This window comes from Trichomonas vaginalis, chromosome II, assembly GCF_026262505.1.
Source record: "Trichomonas vaginalis G3 chromosome II, whole genome shotgun sequence".
Classification (NCBI taxonomy): Eukaryota; Parabasalia; order Trichomonadida; family Trichomonadidae; genus Trichomonas; species Trichomonas vaginalis.
Window position 1 is genome coordinate 4528767 of NC_067204.1, and position 16993 is coordinate 4545759.

The following is a 16993-nucleotide window of genomic DNA, read 5'->3' on the forward strand; positions in this document are numbered from 1 at the left end:
TTTTTTTAATGCTATAAGCAAAAATGAAACCCAATGTTCTAAATGTAAAGCACAATCGGAGACTACTAACTAAAAGCCCAAGAATAAGGAAGTATGAGAAACGCACCTAGCGACTTAAAGAAAAGAACAGAAACACAGCAGCAAAGTAAAACGACATTGTGCACAATTTCTGAAAAAAAACTAATCCACAGCAAGATTTCTCTTCAATCTGACGTCAAGAAGAATATAAGAAACTTTCGGCATTTTATTAAAAACATCGATGTACTAAAGAACAATAGAAGCTAACAAAACGCTTCATAGAATTTCCAAACTACTACATCACAATCATGGTAAAACGTTGTGAAAAAAGACGTTGAGTAGAAAAAAGGTGAGAACGAAGGAAGATCTCACTCCTCACCTAAAATACTAATTTTGCTGAAATTCCAGCACAAATTCTGATAAAAAATTATATGACATGTGTCACACCGATTATTTTCACCAAATTTCCAAAAATAAGTTACCAGTAAAACGTCTATGTGCAAAAACTTATAAAAAGTGGACGAAACAGGTGAGATCTCACCTCTTCACCTAAAAATATATTTTTGTGAAAATCGTTGACAAATTCATGATTGTTGTTGTTTTAGACCATGTTAGAAAACACTGTGAAAAAGAGTGTTAGATCTCACATCATTCACTAAAATCTTTTGCTGAAGAATAATGACAATTCAATCACTTATCCTTAAGACCAAAAAATAAAAGATACTTTACTATTACTATATATCTTTTTATCCTTATTTTGCTAGAAAAACCAGAAACGAAAACCCATTGATTTGAAAACAAGTTAGAAGAAGATAGACAATGAACACCAAGTGTGAATTGTGATTATAAACTTAAAATACTCAAAAATACAAAAATATTCTTTGTCAGACATTCTAACCATCTGAAAGAAAACAATCAGAGGGTTAGAAATGCTATCATCAGAAAATTTTGACAATAAATCCTTGAGTATATATCGGAAGATTCTAGGAAACCAAGCATATCTCATTAGACAAAACTAATATACTCATAGTTTTGTATCTGATTGAACCCAGTGTGTGGATTATAAATTTCAAACAATTAGGTCTACTTCAACGCGAACGTGCAGGAAGGCTTTACTACAATCGTCAGAAACCCAAGACTTCAATAAAAGAGATATCAGATAGGAAGAACAATTAAATAACTCAAAGAATACAGTACAGTCAATTAGAAGTTAGTTGGTGGTAAAATGATATGAGAGCTGCCTGAAACAGAACTCTATGAAAAGTTTGAAGAAAATAGTATGGTGTGCTTCCCATAAAAAAGGTAAAAGGAACGTTGAGAATGTAATGAGATACTAACACTACTAAAATTATTTGACTGAATGCTGAAAATAATGTAAATGCGTTTATATTTTTGTCTTTTAACAGATAAAAAAATAACCTAATTTTTTCTAAAATTTTATTTTTTTATTGTATGGTAAAGACAGATATGTCACAACAGAGACAACAATAACTGCATGATCATATGAAGCTATAATGAGATAAGTACACTACAGTATATACAAACACTCTACTCTCACTTGCCGTTTCGGTCAAAGAAGATCAGTACAAATGCAAAGCTCATTTTAACAAGCCATGTTGCTCAGATACTAAGAAAACACAAGATGTTTAAAACCAACACCACAAGAACTTTGTGAGCGAAGCACAGCAGACATACTTTTCTAAAAACAGTGAAGAAACAGCGAGTAATTAAAAAACGCATTCGCCAAAAAAGATCTATGAAAATCTTGAAGACACAGACGTAGTAAAAAAACCGCAGCCACCAAATCTATGAATCGTGAAGAACAGCGACGTAAGTAAACACCCAGTTCGCCAAACTCTATGAAAATCGTCTGAAAAATTGCCCAAACGTTGAACGAGGAATACTTATCTATCAAGACTACTTGTAAATGCTGTGCAATGTGGAGCTTCGCCCGTAGCTTTGTATATTACAGATTCTTGACAACACTAACAAGAACGGAAAAGTAGACGAACAAGCTTGAACATAAGACAAAAGATTCAGAAAGAATACCACGTTCAGTACAAAAGAAGAAAAGAACTATAAGATATGATTTATACTGAAGATTGGAAAATAAAGGAAGGTAACAGAGATATGTTATGTTGCACTTGCATAGAAACACAAAAGCTTTTACGACCCTTCTTAAATTTACAATCACATGAAATTGCTTAATCCAACTTACATTTCAAGACACCGAAATGAAGATGTAAACAAATAGTCAAGATACGTACCTCAAACCACAACTAGATATTAAAGGTTTACGATAACACATTCAAAGAAGATTTCATGTTAAGGAAAAATAGACAGATATTTTGACAACTTCAAACAATAGACGTAAATGAACTCTTTATTTTTCAAGCTTGACTTTTTACAATTTGAACTTTGTTTGCGTAGATATGAATTCTGAAGAAGTATGAGGGTCTTGTATGACTTTGTACTTCTCCATAGTTCATGTCTGTCAAACTTACCTGCCATGGATCTTTCATAAGTTCCATGAAATCGTCTTCGGACAATCCGGGAAAAGTATAATGTCAGTAGTATTCTTTTAACATCCTTACTTAAACTCTTTGCTGTCTGTACACAAATGACAACTGAGATGTTAAAGTGTCTGAGCTTCTTAAGAATTCGACACATATCTTGTTCTCTGTTCTTTAACAAAGGATGAGAAGGCAAATCATCTAAGATAAGAAGACATCTATGAGGGTATGTTTCCAATCGTAAGATTGCAATTTTTCGAAATGTATTCTATCTCTTTCTGTTTGTTTTCTGAAGTGTTTTCTTCTCTAATATTCTCTGCATTTCCTCATTTGGGTCTTTAAACTTAGAATTTATATACTCATTTATAGCATTATACTTCAAACTCTTCTTTGGTACTTCTTTATCCAATCTAACAACTCAGTATCCTTTATACATACTAACTTAGACTTCTTTATAATATCTTTGAACGAATTGACGGTTTGGTCAAATTGACCAGAAGTACTACAAATGACAACTAACTCATAGAATGGGTTCTTCTCATCTAGTTCTTGTGTTGTGCAGCCATTTTAAGATAAGTGAAAGTCTTACCCGACCCAGGTGGTGCAATTAGACCTGTTATACCATTCTGAGCAAATAAGAACTTGTCATGTATAGGTTTTCTGAGCATTTTCTAACTTCCTCTTGTTCTTGTTTAAAACATTCTCAAATTTCTTGTCAATGTCAGCAAACTTTTTTTCTAACATATTTTTAGAAAATTAAAATTTTTATCTTTTAGAAAATGTCTAGCGATTCGCTATCTATATTCGAGACAAGCTTTTCGACAGCAAAACATCTGTCGACCATAAAATCTTACATAGTGTAAACAAGAAAGGTGAATTTGTTCTAAAGTTCTGTTTCTGGAATATGACAAGAACCATAAAACATTAAGCAGAGCAGTCTTAAAATTTTGTCAATGACAGACTTGTGACAGAGATGACGCCTCTGGAGATGAAGTCCAACAAAACTTCTTAGAATGCAAAGAAGACACATGCGCTGTTCTGAAGATGAAATAGAAAACAGAATAGATGAGCTATTAAAGGACAAAGAACTTTTACATAAATATAGTTGCGCCAAATTTGACATACTCCACCAGAAAAGAAGAAGAGAGAAAGAAAGAAAAGAAAGTAGAAGAAGAGAAGAAAGAACCTGAACCAGTTCCAGAGAAAAAGAAATTTGACATGTAAAAATAAAATTTTATTTTTAGAACATTTCTGGGTCAATGTCAATGTTCTCTTCCTCTTTAGGAGCAAACACTGGCTTAGACTCTAAAATCTTTTTACCCAATTTACCTTGAACTTCAACTATCTTAGACTCATAATATTCATAGTCGTCTGCTTTCTTTGGTTCATAAGGTATAACAAGTTTGTATGCTTTGCCTTCTTTAAGGTTTGAAAACCTTCTGTCAAAACTTTCTTTGACTGCTAACAAACCTTCTATGTCTAAGTCTTCAAATTTCGCACCATTTTTAGTCACAATAGCAAACTTAACTGGTTCGATGTTCCAAACTTTGCTGAATGAAGACTTTTCAAAATGGTAGAAGTAAACATTCAAATATGTGAATGGGTCTAGTTCTTCTTTAAGTCCTGACATGTACTTGTTTACTGAGATGAATTTTGCCATCTTTTCTATCGGATAAAAAAAATATTTTTTTTAAAATTTACTCATAAAAAATTTTCTTTGTATATACACCATTCTGTACTCTAAAAGACTTTTGACATTTGCCAAGAATGTTCGTTTAGACGCTGTCATATAACCATATTCTTGACAATATTGTTTATACGAATCGTACAATGACCTTTCATCTAATGACACAAAGTCAGTTTCATCTATGAACAGTTCATATACACTCTTGTTTGCTTCTAACAATGTTTGTCTCTCTTCGGTATGTGGAATTTGTCTTGGATTGAACTTTGAAATATCTAATGTCATAAAATATGAGAACAAGTGGTTGTAAAAAGTCAGATGTCAAAGTTTCTGCTAAGTCGTCAAAATATTCTGTATCTTGCATATGAAATCTGACGTTCTGACAACTACATATCTTCTGTCAGAACTTTCTAACTTCATCGGAACAGCATTGTTTGAAACCATAATGAAGTTTGCAACATTTTCACAAACTCTTTGGTCTTTATATTTTCTTTCAACAACTCCAACTTTGTCTGTTATAAGACTCTTCAAAGCATCTGAGTTCAAAACTTTTGTTGTATCTATACTTTGAAGTTCGTTACATACTATAAGTTTCATATTCTCTATTGAGGAGTTAAACTTGCCACAGATGTTTTCTAAGTTTGTCATATTCGGATTCGAATAGCCTCTAACAGTTTGCACAAAATATCTGTAAAGAATGTGTTCTTACCAGTTCCTTGTTTTCCAATTATAATGAGAGCAGTTTCATTTTTAGCACTTGGATGTTGTAAGATGTTTGCAAACCAACATAAGATATACTCATAAACCTTTTCGTTTCCATTGCATATAATTTCTTTGACATGGTCTAACCAAGCTTCTATAATATTTTCTTTCCATTCTACTTGTTCGTATTTATATCCAGTGAAGATAGAATAGAAGTTTGGAGAAGGTGTATAGAACTTTATACCTCGAACTGAAAAATCTTCTAACTTTGACAATAAGATATCCCAAGCATCTAACATCTTCATGCCAACTTGTACACTTTTATTTTCTTAAGTTTCTGTCTACATTCTTGTTCTGAAACTATTGTCGCTTTAGGTTTGTTAAAGACTACATCCATTCTTTCATAACATAACATTCTGGGGCAGAGTCACATAAATGACTAAACGTTTCAAATTCTCGACTGCTTTGTTATAGTCTCGAAATGGACACATATTTCTGAATGCTTGGAAGTCATAAAAATCTGAAACATCTATTCTGTACATTTTTATAAAAATAAAAAAAAATATTTTTTTATTCTTGACTTTGTTGTTGCATTTGTTGCATTTGTTGTTCTTGAGCTATTTGTTGTTGAAGTTGTTCTTGTAATACAATACTTTCACCAGTTGCATCTTCCAATTCGAAACTTTCTGCCGTCATTGACAAATACATAGGAATAAAAGTTTTACAGGAACAAAGTTTGCGTCAACTAATGTCAACGTTATACTTGCCAAAGTGTTTGAGTTCACTAAGGTTGAAAATTCTGCATTCGAATGAACAATAGGCAAACCAGCAGAGAAAGTATTGTTTTACGCATAAGTATCTTTTGGTCATAATAGTTTCTGTCGACATTCGAATAACACTTTGAACCTAAGTTTGAAACAATATATAAGATTGGTGTGCTTAATGTCAATGGAATAGACATTCCTTGTATGACACCTTTTCCTGTTATAGGAAACTGTTGGTAGTAAAAACCAGAAATAAGTTTTGTATTATAGCTCATATCGTTTATAGTAAACTCAGTCGGACATCCAAACATAATGAAACCTGCTCTAGTTGCAGCACATGTTACACCCGTACTTAAAGTATTAAATAAGTCAACAAAACCTGTTGGTGGTATATCTGAGTAAGTATCTTCAAAGGAGTATTTTTTACCATTCACAACAATAAAGTCTTCTGGTGTCAAAAGAGCAAAACAGGCTTTAGTCGTCATTGTGTTTAAGGTTAGTTTACAATATCGTCCTTGAGGACTTTGTAAGTTTGTTGTTATAGAATTATATGACTCAGGGTTTTTAGTCGTAATAGTATAAACCATTATATCTTCTGCCATTTACTTAGCAAATAAATTTTAATGAAATGTTGTGGTCGTCAAATATTTTTATGACGTCTGGGAAACTATACTTTAAGTTCAACGTTCACCTCCTTTCATAACGTATATCTTGTCAATGACATTATATGAAACACCACAGCAACTAATGTCGGGTTCTATTTCTTTGATGTTTATATCGTCTGCCTCTGTCAAAAGTTTCAATAGTTCTTTCAAACTTCATGAGGTGCAATGACATATGAGTTCACTTTTACAGGGTTGTGTTCGACCAAGTTTAACATTATACTTAAAGCTTGACAAATCTTCTCCTGAGTTTGAAGTTTGTCTTTCAGTTGTTGGTAGTCGTTTCGAATATCTGCAACAGAACTTAAGTCTCTGCTAACTTCAGGATATGTTGGTTCTTTTACAGGAACAATTGTTATACCATCTTCGTCTTCGTATGGTTTCCCCACTTCAACATCTCTGTCTTTGACATTGACAATAACACTTTGACTGTTTGTTTGAGTTGGTGAATTTAACTTCACATCTGCCACCGCCATTAAACCTTTTGAAACACTCACGCTTCTATTTTTCGGAAATGACATTTTACTTAGAATAAAAAGATGGACGTATTCGAGTATCTCTTCGAATTGAAGCAGAACAAAGTTTACACACACAAACAATACAAATACATTGACAGAATAGTTCTTTATACAAACAATGGTAAATGTTATAGAATAGCAATTTTGCTGAACCAAAATATTTTCATAAAGCAAAGAAAGTTGGTATAACCGAGATGGTGAAAGTTCTTGACGTTGACAAAATATAACAACAAAACTTACAGATATTTCTAAAGGTAAGTTTATCTTACAATATTATGTCAAAACTGGCGTACTGTCAATATTTGACGGAGAGAAGTCAGTTCAAGAACAACTTACTGACCTGCTGCCAAAATCTGCTCGATGGAAGCTGTCGTTATGCCAATCTGAGGAGCCCCAGCAGGTTTCATCGAACGAATCTTCAAAAGAGCATCTTCCGTGAAAAGTGCTATTGGTTTTGTAAACTTCTTTGCTCTCAGTTCATCTGGACCGTCTCTGTCACCAGTATATTGTATTTGTACAGTACCAACAGTTGAAATACCACCCATAAAGTCTTCTGAGTCAGCAAATGGAATGCCAAGCCAAAAGTTTGAACGGTCTCCATTTGTATATTGAGTTTTTTGACCTCCTGTATGAGTCCATACTTTCACATATGGCATAATAGAACTTTGCATTTCAGGGTTAATGGTTGTTGTGAAGTTGTTGTTAAAGTTCATAGCATCTAATGTCAAGTTGTATGACCTCATATCCTCAACTGTAGAATATTCTTCTCTTGGATAATATTTGCCATCTATGTTTATATGATATTTAATACCGGGGTTGTAGAAACAAGAATAGTCATTTATAGTTCGTCTGAACAGTACAAACATAGTATCTGCATGTTTCATTGCAGTTGTTAAAGCAATATCTGTTCTTGCACCTGGGTCAGCACTTTGGTTTCCAACTTCACCTGCAAAGTCTTTGACAGATATTTGGTGTATAGGGAACATAAGTGGAACTGCAATATATTTGGCAGCTAAAGCATTTGAAATATCTGGGTCCAACATATAGACTGCAAGTCTGCTTTCTATTCTCTTGCATTCAAACTTTTCGCATGTGAACTTAACTGGGTCCCAAGCAGTTCCAGCAGCATTGAAATAATAGTTTACTTCATTGTTGAAGTTTGAGAAACCAAAGTCTAAGTCAACTTTGTCTTTGCAAAATTCGGCGAATGACGTTTGATTTGTTCCCTTTACGTCTGTAATAGTGAATGGTCTTGTGTTGGTGCAATGACTAAGTTATTTTTGCTTGGAGTAAGTTCGATAGAAATTTTTCCTGCCCAGTTTGGCAAGTATCTTAAAAACCTGAAGATGAGGAAAGATGACAAAGGAACTCTAAGTTTCAGTTTTACTTTAGTGGCAGCAGTTCCATCTGAACCAGAAAGGTTAACATAAACTCCTGGAACGTTAGGGTCAAGTCTTCTTATTTTCTCAATATTTGCATACTGGTCTGTTTGTTCTCTAGCTTGTGGTTGTACTGAGTTTCTCAAAGCGAACCATTCATAGTTTGCCCATGTTACTGTTTGAACTAAGTCAGAGTTAGAATATATCTTATATCCATGAAAACTTCTGGAGCATATTGGTATCCGACATAGAAAATTCCATTGCAACCTTTCTTGTCAGACAACTTGGCAGAAGGTTTTATTTCAATGTCTTGTTCCACGTATAAGAATGAGTTGTCAATAGAAATAATATGAAACCTGTCGCAAGCAATATCTACTGTTGTTGAAGAACCTTCTCCAAACTCACCTACGTTTCCATAAGAAACAGCAGTTGTATATTCGTAAGTTCCAGGAACTATTTCTGACCTTCTAATGGCATTGTCGCATTCGTTATACCATTCGGAAACATTTCCGTTCATGGCATCCAAAACTGTTGGCGTTATATTCTGAGCGGCGTACATTTCATATGGGTAAAAATATAGAATAGTTGGATTTATGTGTCATAATAGAACCCACTCGTACCAAGCTTTACTTTCTTCCTGACTGAGTTTTTAACTCTTCTTTTTCCTTCATTGCCACTACTTTCACTAGATGAAGTTACTTCTTCACTACTTTCACTTTGTTCTACTCTTCTTCTTTGGTGTCGCTTTTGGTAACTTGCCCTCTGCTTCAAGTTGTTGCATCTTTGCCTCATGTTACCTAGTATGTTGTAAATTTCCCATGTCCTTTTTGCCTTTGGGCTCTGGTCGCCCATCTCAGGTAACCTATATCCTAGAAAGATTTTTGTCATAGTTTGTATTTGAGTCTTCGCGTATTGTTTGCATGACTCTTTCCTGAGTTTCCGGTTCAAGCTCTTCAAACAGAGCTTGTCCATATGGAATAAGCTCGTTTCCAAATATATGTTTTTGTAGCCATTCTGGTTTTCTTTCCATGTTACCAATAATATCTTTTGTGAATGGGAAAGCTTTTACCCAATGTTTCAGTCTTGCGTCATTTATTTCTGTAGTTGGTTTTATTTTGTCAAGGAACATGTTTTTCAATACTAACATTTCATTTGGTACTGTCCATTTGAGTTTTCTTAAATATTCATCCCTTCTCGGTTCATTGTCTGCAAAGTAAGTTTTTATGACATTTTGTAAACTTTCGTTTGCAAGGTCATGTACAATAGGTTCTCTTCCTTCTCTCTCCCTAACTTTCTTTCTAAACTCTTCACCAAATATACCATCTCTATGGTTCTGTGTAGTTCTTTGAGATAAATGTTCTAGAACGTCAGGTGTTATATTTCCATCAGCCATGTTCATTTCATACTGGTCCAAAATATCTGCATGTTTCATATCTTTCAATGGCATTAAAGCCGCGCTGAAAATACCAGCTATATCTGGTTCACCATTCACTTCCATTGCGTCTACAACTTCTTGGAATTGTGGTTGTAAGTTTATGAACCACCTATCCGGATTAGCTTTATGACCCCATCTCATTGTAGTTCCATAGTCTGCAGAAACAAAAGTAGGTTTGTTTCCATATTGGTTAGGTTCTGAATGAACTTTAAACAATGTTTCATTTCTATATGTTTTGGTGAAATTTAACCTTTTATTTTCACCGAGTTCATCCGAAGATTGAACGTTATATGGTCGTAAGTAAAAAGGATTGTTGTATTTGCGTACACTTTCTTTCAGTTCTTCCATTCTATGCTGAATATTTTCATCTGATGTTGGAGTCTTTTGTATGTCGGCGAACATTTTTCGATATTCTTCTACTATGTCAGCCGAATTTTTCTTAGACTCTTGAAAGATTCCATATTCCCGCATACACTTGTTGAGGGTCAAGATTTTTCGGCTGTTCCAAATCTTCATCTAGTTCTGTGAAGTTAGTTTCCAAAGGAGGGACTTGTTTGTTTCCTTCAGGCTCTTCTAGCTGTTGTTGCTGAACTATTTCTTCCATGTCTGGTTGTATCTGAACTTCTTCCTGTGGAGTTTCTTGTACCTCATCTGCTGGCATTTCATATATTCCGAGACCGTTTTTAACAAGTTCCCTATCTAAGTCATCCGGACTCATAAACCTTTCTTCTTTCGTTCCGTCTCTATTTTTTACGCGTTTCATGAAGAGAGTTGAATTATCATTTAGCTCTGACACCAAATATCTCGGAGTAAATTCAGTCATGTCATTTGGATGATATGCTATTAAATCATATCCCTTAGCGAGCTTGTATTTTCCAGGTTTGAAATTATATCCCATTTGGTGCTGAACCATAAAGCTAAATAGGTTCGGGTCAGTATTTCCTTCCTTGAACTTTCTAATAGCTTCTTTATATCTGTCACTAAAGTCAAGAGTATCTGGGTAACCATAGTCTTCCTTAAGCATTTTTAAGAATTCTTGGTTTCCTTGTTCTCTACTTCTTTTATGTCCTTGCTCTGTTTGTGGTTGTTGTTGTGCAGGGTTTTGAACTGTTGGTTGCTGTGCAGGGTTTTGAACTGTTGGTTGCTGTGCAGTGTTTTGAACTGTTGGTTGTGGTGCTGGATTTTGAACTGTTGGTTGCTGTGCTGGATTTTGAACTGTTGGTTTTGGTGCATGCCTGTGTCTGTGTCCATGTGACGATGTAAATGTTTTAGGTAGTCCTGGTGCAGGTGCTTCTCTTGGAGGGTTTGGTGGTATATAAGTTCCACTAGCTAGTATATAAGTTCCACCAGCTGGTATATAAGTTCCACCAGCTGGCACATATGTTCCATCTGCAGCATAATGTCCTACCTGACTTTTTGTTTTTAAGAAAGCATTTACTAGGTCTGTTTTGGTCTGTTGTAACTCTTTTTCTTGACTTTCCACAACAGTTGCTCTAACGGCGTCATAGGCACTTTGAACTGCCTGTCTCGTTGCTGCATCTGTTATTTTCGTCATATTTTGTGCTACTTCTCTTAACTCGTTGTCGAAACCTTCAGACTTCAGTTTCTTTCCAGATGAGAAGTCGTTCACTAGTTTCACCTTACTATGAAGAGCTTCGAAGGCGTTCTTAAAGTCAGCATTCATTAAAGCTTCATTTGAACTGTCTTCATCCGCTTGTATTTTTGTCCTTATTGACCCTATAAGTTGGGCTGCTTTAGCGTTGGCTTGGGCATCTAACCAGTCATTATTAGCTTTTATATATTCTGCGCTTTTCATTGCCTTTTGCATGGCTGCGTCGTTATTTTTACTTTCTTGTGCTAAGTTTTCATACTGTACGGTTTGGTTTTGCAACTGTAAAAGTTTTTCTGCCTTTACATTTGCTTCAACTTCTTTTTTATACTCATCGCTATCCATATATGTCTTCAGGGCTTTTTGTTTTATTTCTTCATCTTTCAGTACTTTATATTGAGTAGTATGGTTTTTCAAATTTATAACATCTTGTTCCATTTTGCTACTTCTGCTGCTTTTTCTGACACTTTTTTCGCATATTCCTCTGTACTTAGTTCTTTCAGTTGTTCTTCTTTCTTCTTTTTCTCTACGTTTAACTCATTGAGTTTCTTTGTGTGTCTGTCATATTCTAGTTTCTTTTCGTTTTCACTTATTTGTTTCTGTATGTCTATGTTTGACTTTTTGACATCTGTTATTTGATTTTTGAGTGAACTCAAATTCATTTGACTTTGAGGGTTATAAGCTGTTCCGTCTGCAGCTCCACCATAGCCTGCCATTTTCGCTAAAAGTGCCGCTCTTAAACCTCCACTCTGTGCACCAATAACTCGGTTTAAAAGCATAGGGTTGCTTGACATTTGTTGCAACATAGTGGGGGTCATTCATCATTTGTTGTTGCAACTGTTGTTGTGGTGTCAGTTTTACTATTGGATGTTTCAATGCTCCCTTCCTCTTACGTATATTCTTACGTAGCTTACGTGGCATTTTAAGTGAAGTTAAAAAACGGTTTTTGACAGATGTTTATATGACACTTTTTGTTCAGCACAAAAAACTACTCGGTCAAAGTGTTGTCGGTTTTGTAAAATAACCGTCCTATCTCATTCTATAAGGGAGAAAAGGCTTCTCAAAGTATACTTCCTTGGAACGCCTGTAACTTTTCCTGTAGCGACGATAGACCCTTACTTGTCCGGACAAAGTTATACTATTTTGAGTGCTCTACAAAAAAGTCAACGGCTGGTCGGCTGGGGTTCGGTCCTCCTCTTGGGTCTTGGGCAAAATTTCTTAGGGGCTAGAAGGGGCGCAGCCCCTGGAAGCCCCACTACCTTTTTTTTTTTTAATCTAAAATGATTATAGTCTGAACTATATTTTACCAGATTATCAAATATAAGAGAAATGAAATAAGGCATAAAAATATCATAGCATAATTATTGGATAAATGCATTAATAAATTATTTATATCATAATGAGGAAAAATCAAAATAAGAAAATGAGCATAATAATAATTTAATTAAAAACAAAAACAATAAATAAAATGTAATTTTCGTTAATCAAAGTCATCAATGTCTTCGTCTTCTGATTCCCATTCGGACTTGAAAACTTGATAATCTCCTCCTGGTACACTCTGAATGGATTTTTTGTATTTGTTCTGTTTTTTAGAACCTTTTGTAACAGTTTTTTGTTTCAATATCATTTTGGAGTAACAATTCTCTTCAAATGATTTGACATAATCTTCTGGAAGTGGGGAAAGATGTAATGCTTTTTGTATATCTCCGAGAAAATGCTCTGGATCATTCCATTCTAAGATTGCAACGTTAACTCTAATGTTAATGTTCTTCCAGGCTCTTGATTTGTCCAAATAGCATGCAATTTTGGAGTTAAACGCTTCATTCATGCAGGTAGATCCAATGGAAGAAACTTTGGAAACTATGGGTGTCCATTTGTGAACCCAGTCATAGAGCATGAATTGAAGTTGGATCGAATTGACACCTTTTTGCCATTCAAAGCATTTGTAATTGTGCGGTTCGCAAAAAGAATGATTGCCTACGTAATGGTAGACACAATTCTCCCACATTTTCGTACGTTTGTCAATATTTTCTTCGGCAAAACATGACCAAAGCCACATACTTAGGCTTGCATTCAGACCCCAGAAAGGTCTCTCTATTTTTTCAATCTTCTGAGTCTTGTCGTTGAAAACTTCAACTGTCTTATGAGAAGCTGAGAACTTTGTAAAATCTTTTGAGATATTTTTGATACATGACCTGGATCGAATCTTTCAAGATGAGAGACGCCAAATTCTTTAAAGACAGAGACACTTTTGTTATCTCGGTCTTTAATAATCTCTTTAACATCTTTCAAGATATTGTATTTCTTTAATTGCTTCAAGATGATTCGAGTTCCAGCACTTTCCATATTGTTGGAAGCTCCGGAATACTGAGCATGCTGTCTGTTTCCACCAATATGGTTGATGTTCACGCATGCAAGAACTCTTTTTGTGACAGCATCGAGCGCAGTTACTGTACAACTTGGCGAGTTTCGCCTGTGCGTCCATCTTGCATCAATGGATAAGTAACCACTGAAGGACTTTCTCGACAGCATTAGGGAAATACTTTTAAGTCTTCTAATCTTATCGTCACAAAATCTCTGTTGTCTCATGACACCACTCTTCACAGGGGGCTTAGTTCCACAAAGAGAAAGAAAGCGAGCACCTTTTGTATATGGCATTCCGGTCATTATGCAAGCACCAAGCATCTGTCGCGCTGAGAGTCGACGACGTTCGTGGAGTAAAATGTTATGCATTGCCTTTGTTTTCCGTTTTGGGTGAACAATATGGCCCATACAACAAAAAAAAATGAAATCCCGCCAAAAGTGAAAATTGAATAAAAAGTAATAATTAATAAATATATACTATATCATTAGATGAATATTTTGGAATAACATTTTAAAATCGAGGTTTTTCAATGGATAACGGTTCAATCAAAAATTTGACCCCATTTTAGAATCTACATTAAAAATGGAACATTTCTGTCGTTTCAAAATTCCAAAATAACGTTTCTATTCCTCTCAAAAGTAAAAATAAACTTTATTGGGGAAAAATATTTTTATTTTCCAAAAAAAAATGAAAACCTTAAATGCAAATCTAATTTTGATGCTTTTGTTTGTGATTTTTTGGATTTCGAAAAAAATTTGAAAATTCAGACAAGTTACCATTAACACTAATACGTTTCAGCGAGTCGGTCCCATCAGAGAAATTTTCATAAATCGGCGATATAATTTATTATTTCAGCAAAATATTCTCAGATCCAACTAGAATAAGGTCAAATTATACAAATTTAGCAAAGGCTAGTTATCCTACCTATTCAATTAACTTTAATTTTAAATAATTCAAGACAATTCTCAAAATTACCTTAATAATCGCGTTCTCTTCGCAAAATGACGATTCATCATTCACTACCAGCATAACTGAGGACAGAATAAAGATAATTTACTTATTAATGCAAAATTTAGTACCAAAAGGTAATCATAGAAGATACAAAAAAAGTTTCTTTATTTTGATTGCTGATTTTATTTCTTCTAAAATTTACCAAATCTAAAAAATCCAAAATTGAATGCTATTGAATTTCATGTTTATGTAACATATACTATTTATTATATAAGGAATAAAAATTTTATAGTTTTAATCAAAAATAAAGGTGTACTAAATGCATACAAAACAAGGTATTTTTTACTCATCCAAAATATGTTAACAGTGCTATTTATATAATCAATATCCGAATTTCGAAATCATTTTGATGAAATCTTTATTTTAAAATTGAGTTGACTGTTAAAATCACCCGAGAAGAGGGATTATCTCAATGAAAAGTACATAAAATAGCAAACGCACAAGATGGCACTATGCAGCTTTATATTGTTATACAGGATGAACATATAAAATGTTTGGAAAACACTTACTTCGTTCTACAAATGTGTATCTCTTTATATCAAAGATTCTTCTCAAATTATTGAGAGACTTCTCTCAAAAAAAGGAAAATTTGATAACTAAAAAAAATTATGGCATAACCTCTCGTTTTGCATAGATATATATTTACATGGTCACAGAGCTTATTTTCATTGTCAAAACTTAAAAATTTTTAGTGGACTATACCCTTAATAAATTAAGAGAAATTATTTTTGGCGCCAAAATTATTCGTTAACTCTCAAATTTTTCTGAGTCAATAAGCCGCCAAAAAAGTGTCATTTCTTTATAGGAAAGGAAACCTATTTGACGAACAATCCGGACACTAGTGCCTCAGCGAATTTCCCCAAACCCACCAATCCCCTCCCTGCTGTTGTGCACCATCGATGGAAAGTAAGTCATCAATAGTCTCTTTTCCTGATTTCAAGCTAACGTTAGATCATTCATGAAAGAAATCATTGCCTTTCATCAGAGACTTTCGTTATAACTGCGCTGCTCTCAAGTTCATCTTGAGAAATTTACGTAATAACTGAATTCCCAAAGTTCTTTAGGTGATCCAAAACACTGTAGCTGCTTGAACTTTGGACGAGCCTCGCACCCCAGAGAATAGAAATCCCAATCTTGCTCATGTTTAGTTGAATTAGTCTGCAGCAGTACAGCTCTGATACCACAAGATCGTGATGTATACAAAGTCACAACGCTATTTGATTCAACAACTAGCTAGTTTTGACATCAAATTGCAAAATTTGACTTCGTTATGAGCTCTTTGTAGCAAAAATACATTACACTTAAAGACTAGTTGCTAGACTGTAGTAGTTTGTTCGTATATATCTATTTTTCCCCAACGTATTGCATACTACATTTTGACAAGACTTGCAACCTTATAGTAACCTCGTTGGGAATTGTTCAAGCAAAGCGTAGGTAGTTAAGGTCGAGTAAGAGTTCTTCTTAAATCTTTCACTGAATGAGTAGGTGTTGGAAGAACTGTTCTCTAAAGCGATACAGTTGCGCTACATGTTCGTCAACTTGTCTAGAAATAAATATATCATTTGTTTTATACGTTTTTTCGTAATAAATCTATTTGTATTTGTTGTATTTGAGTATGAAGATAACAAAAACTACGGCATAAGACGCAGTACACTGGGCTTCGTTGCCATTTTATTTACCATGTTAAGAATAAACTTAACAGACATGCTTTGTTTTCGACGAAGCCATCTAAAATAACGTACATCTAAATAAAACTAAAAAACTGTAAAATTTCTTTATTTGATAGTATACTTCAAATTATGCACTATAACTTCTAGAATTCTATAACACTCTTTGCATATAATTTTTTTAAAAAAAAAGTTATATCTCGACAAAAATATGATTTATCAATAGAGTATGTAAAATAAAACTCATTCGCAGTATTAAAAAATCGTAAATCTTTCCAAAAAAAATTTGAATTACAAATTTTAAAACTTAAAACAACATTTTTTGAAGCGAAAAAACGAAATCTAATTTTTTTTTGGAAAATTTAGAATAAATAGAGCTCTTTAACTCGTCGAATACAAATTGTTTTCAAGTTTTTTTCGACCGGAAATTGAACTTTTAGAGTTTATACAATAAGATTCACATGAAAAAATACGGGTTTAACAAAGAAATCACCAATATAAAGGTTTTTTAGTAGAACGAGATTGATAAAAACTATGGTATGATAAAAAGACGATAATTTTTTTGGCGGGATAATTGAAGAATATGAATGATTCGAATTACAGACATACTCTAGTCCGAAACTTACTATGGTTCGTGACTTATTTTTGACACAGAATAGCTGTAGA

At 33.9% G+C, this 16993-nt stretch overlaps 4 protein-coding genes and 4 pseudogenes across 8 annotated transcripts, besides 2 other annotated features; all 8 read right to left on the bottom strand.

Annotated features, from left to right (window-relative positions):
* Window positions 1-7907: part of a mobile genetic element that runs on past the window's edge.
* TVAGG3_0486030 (protein of unknown function, DUF4108 family) lies at window positions 3772-4191 on the bottom strand (the record flags this gene model as incomplete). Its single annotated transcript, XM_051236044.1, has 1 exon — window positions 3772-4191. The coding sequence occupies one exon, from the start codon at window positions 4189-4191 to the stop codon at window positions 3772-3774; it is 420 nt and encodes a 139-aa protein (XP_051093868.1).
* On the bottom strand, window positions 4229-5459 carry TVAGG3_0486040 (annotated as a pseudogene). Its single transcript has one exon. A coding segment is annotated over exon 1 (1231 nt).
* On the bottom strand, window positions 6288-6819 carry TVAGG3_0486050 (annotated as a pseudogene). The gene has a single exon. A coding segment is annotated over exon 1 (532 nt).
* Window positions 7194-7904, bottom strand: TVAGG3_0486060 (protein of unknown function, DUF4106 family; the record flags this gene model as incomplete). Its single annotated transcript, XM_051236045.1, has 1 exon — window positions 7194-7904. One exon carries the CDS (start codon window positions 7902-7904, stop codon window positions 7194-7196), a length of 711 nt encoding a protein of 236 aa, XP_051093869.1.
* A 1258-nt stretch (window positions 7908-9165) lies between the features above and the next one.
* TVAGG3_0486070 lies at window positions 9166-10136 on the bottom strand (annotated as a pseudogene). Its single transcript has one exon. A coding segment is annotated over exon 1 (971 nt).
* A 169-nt stretch (window positions 10137-10305) lies between these two features.
* TVAGG3_0486080 lies at window positions 10306-12205 on the bottom strand (annotated as a pseudogene). The gene has a single exon. A coding segment is annotated over exon 1 (1900 nt).
* A 350-nt stretch (window positions 12206-12555) lies between these two features.
* Window positions 12556-15364: a mobile genetic element.
* On the bottom strand, window positions 12765-13181 carry TVAGG3_0486100 (uncharacterized protein; the record flags this gene model as incomplete). The annotated part of the gene is made up of 1 exon (XM_001301923.1): window positions 12765-13181. The coding sequence occupies one exon, from the start codon at window positions 13179-13181 to the stop codon at window positions 12765-12767; it is 417 nt and encodes a 138-aa protein (XP_001301924.1).
* TVAGG3_0486110 (zebrafish ch211-108c17.2-related family) lies at window positions 13379-14056 on the bottom strand (the record flags this gene model as incomplete). Its single annotated transcript, XM_001301922.1, has 1 exon — window positions 13379-14056. The coding sequence occupies one exon, from the start codon at window positions 14054-14056 to the stop codon at window positions 13379-13381; it is 678 nt and encodes a 225-aa protein (XP_001301923.1).
* Window positions 15365-16993: the final 1629 nt, after the last annotated feature.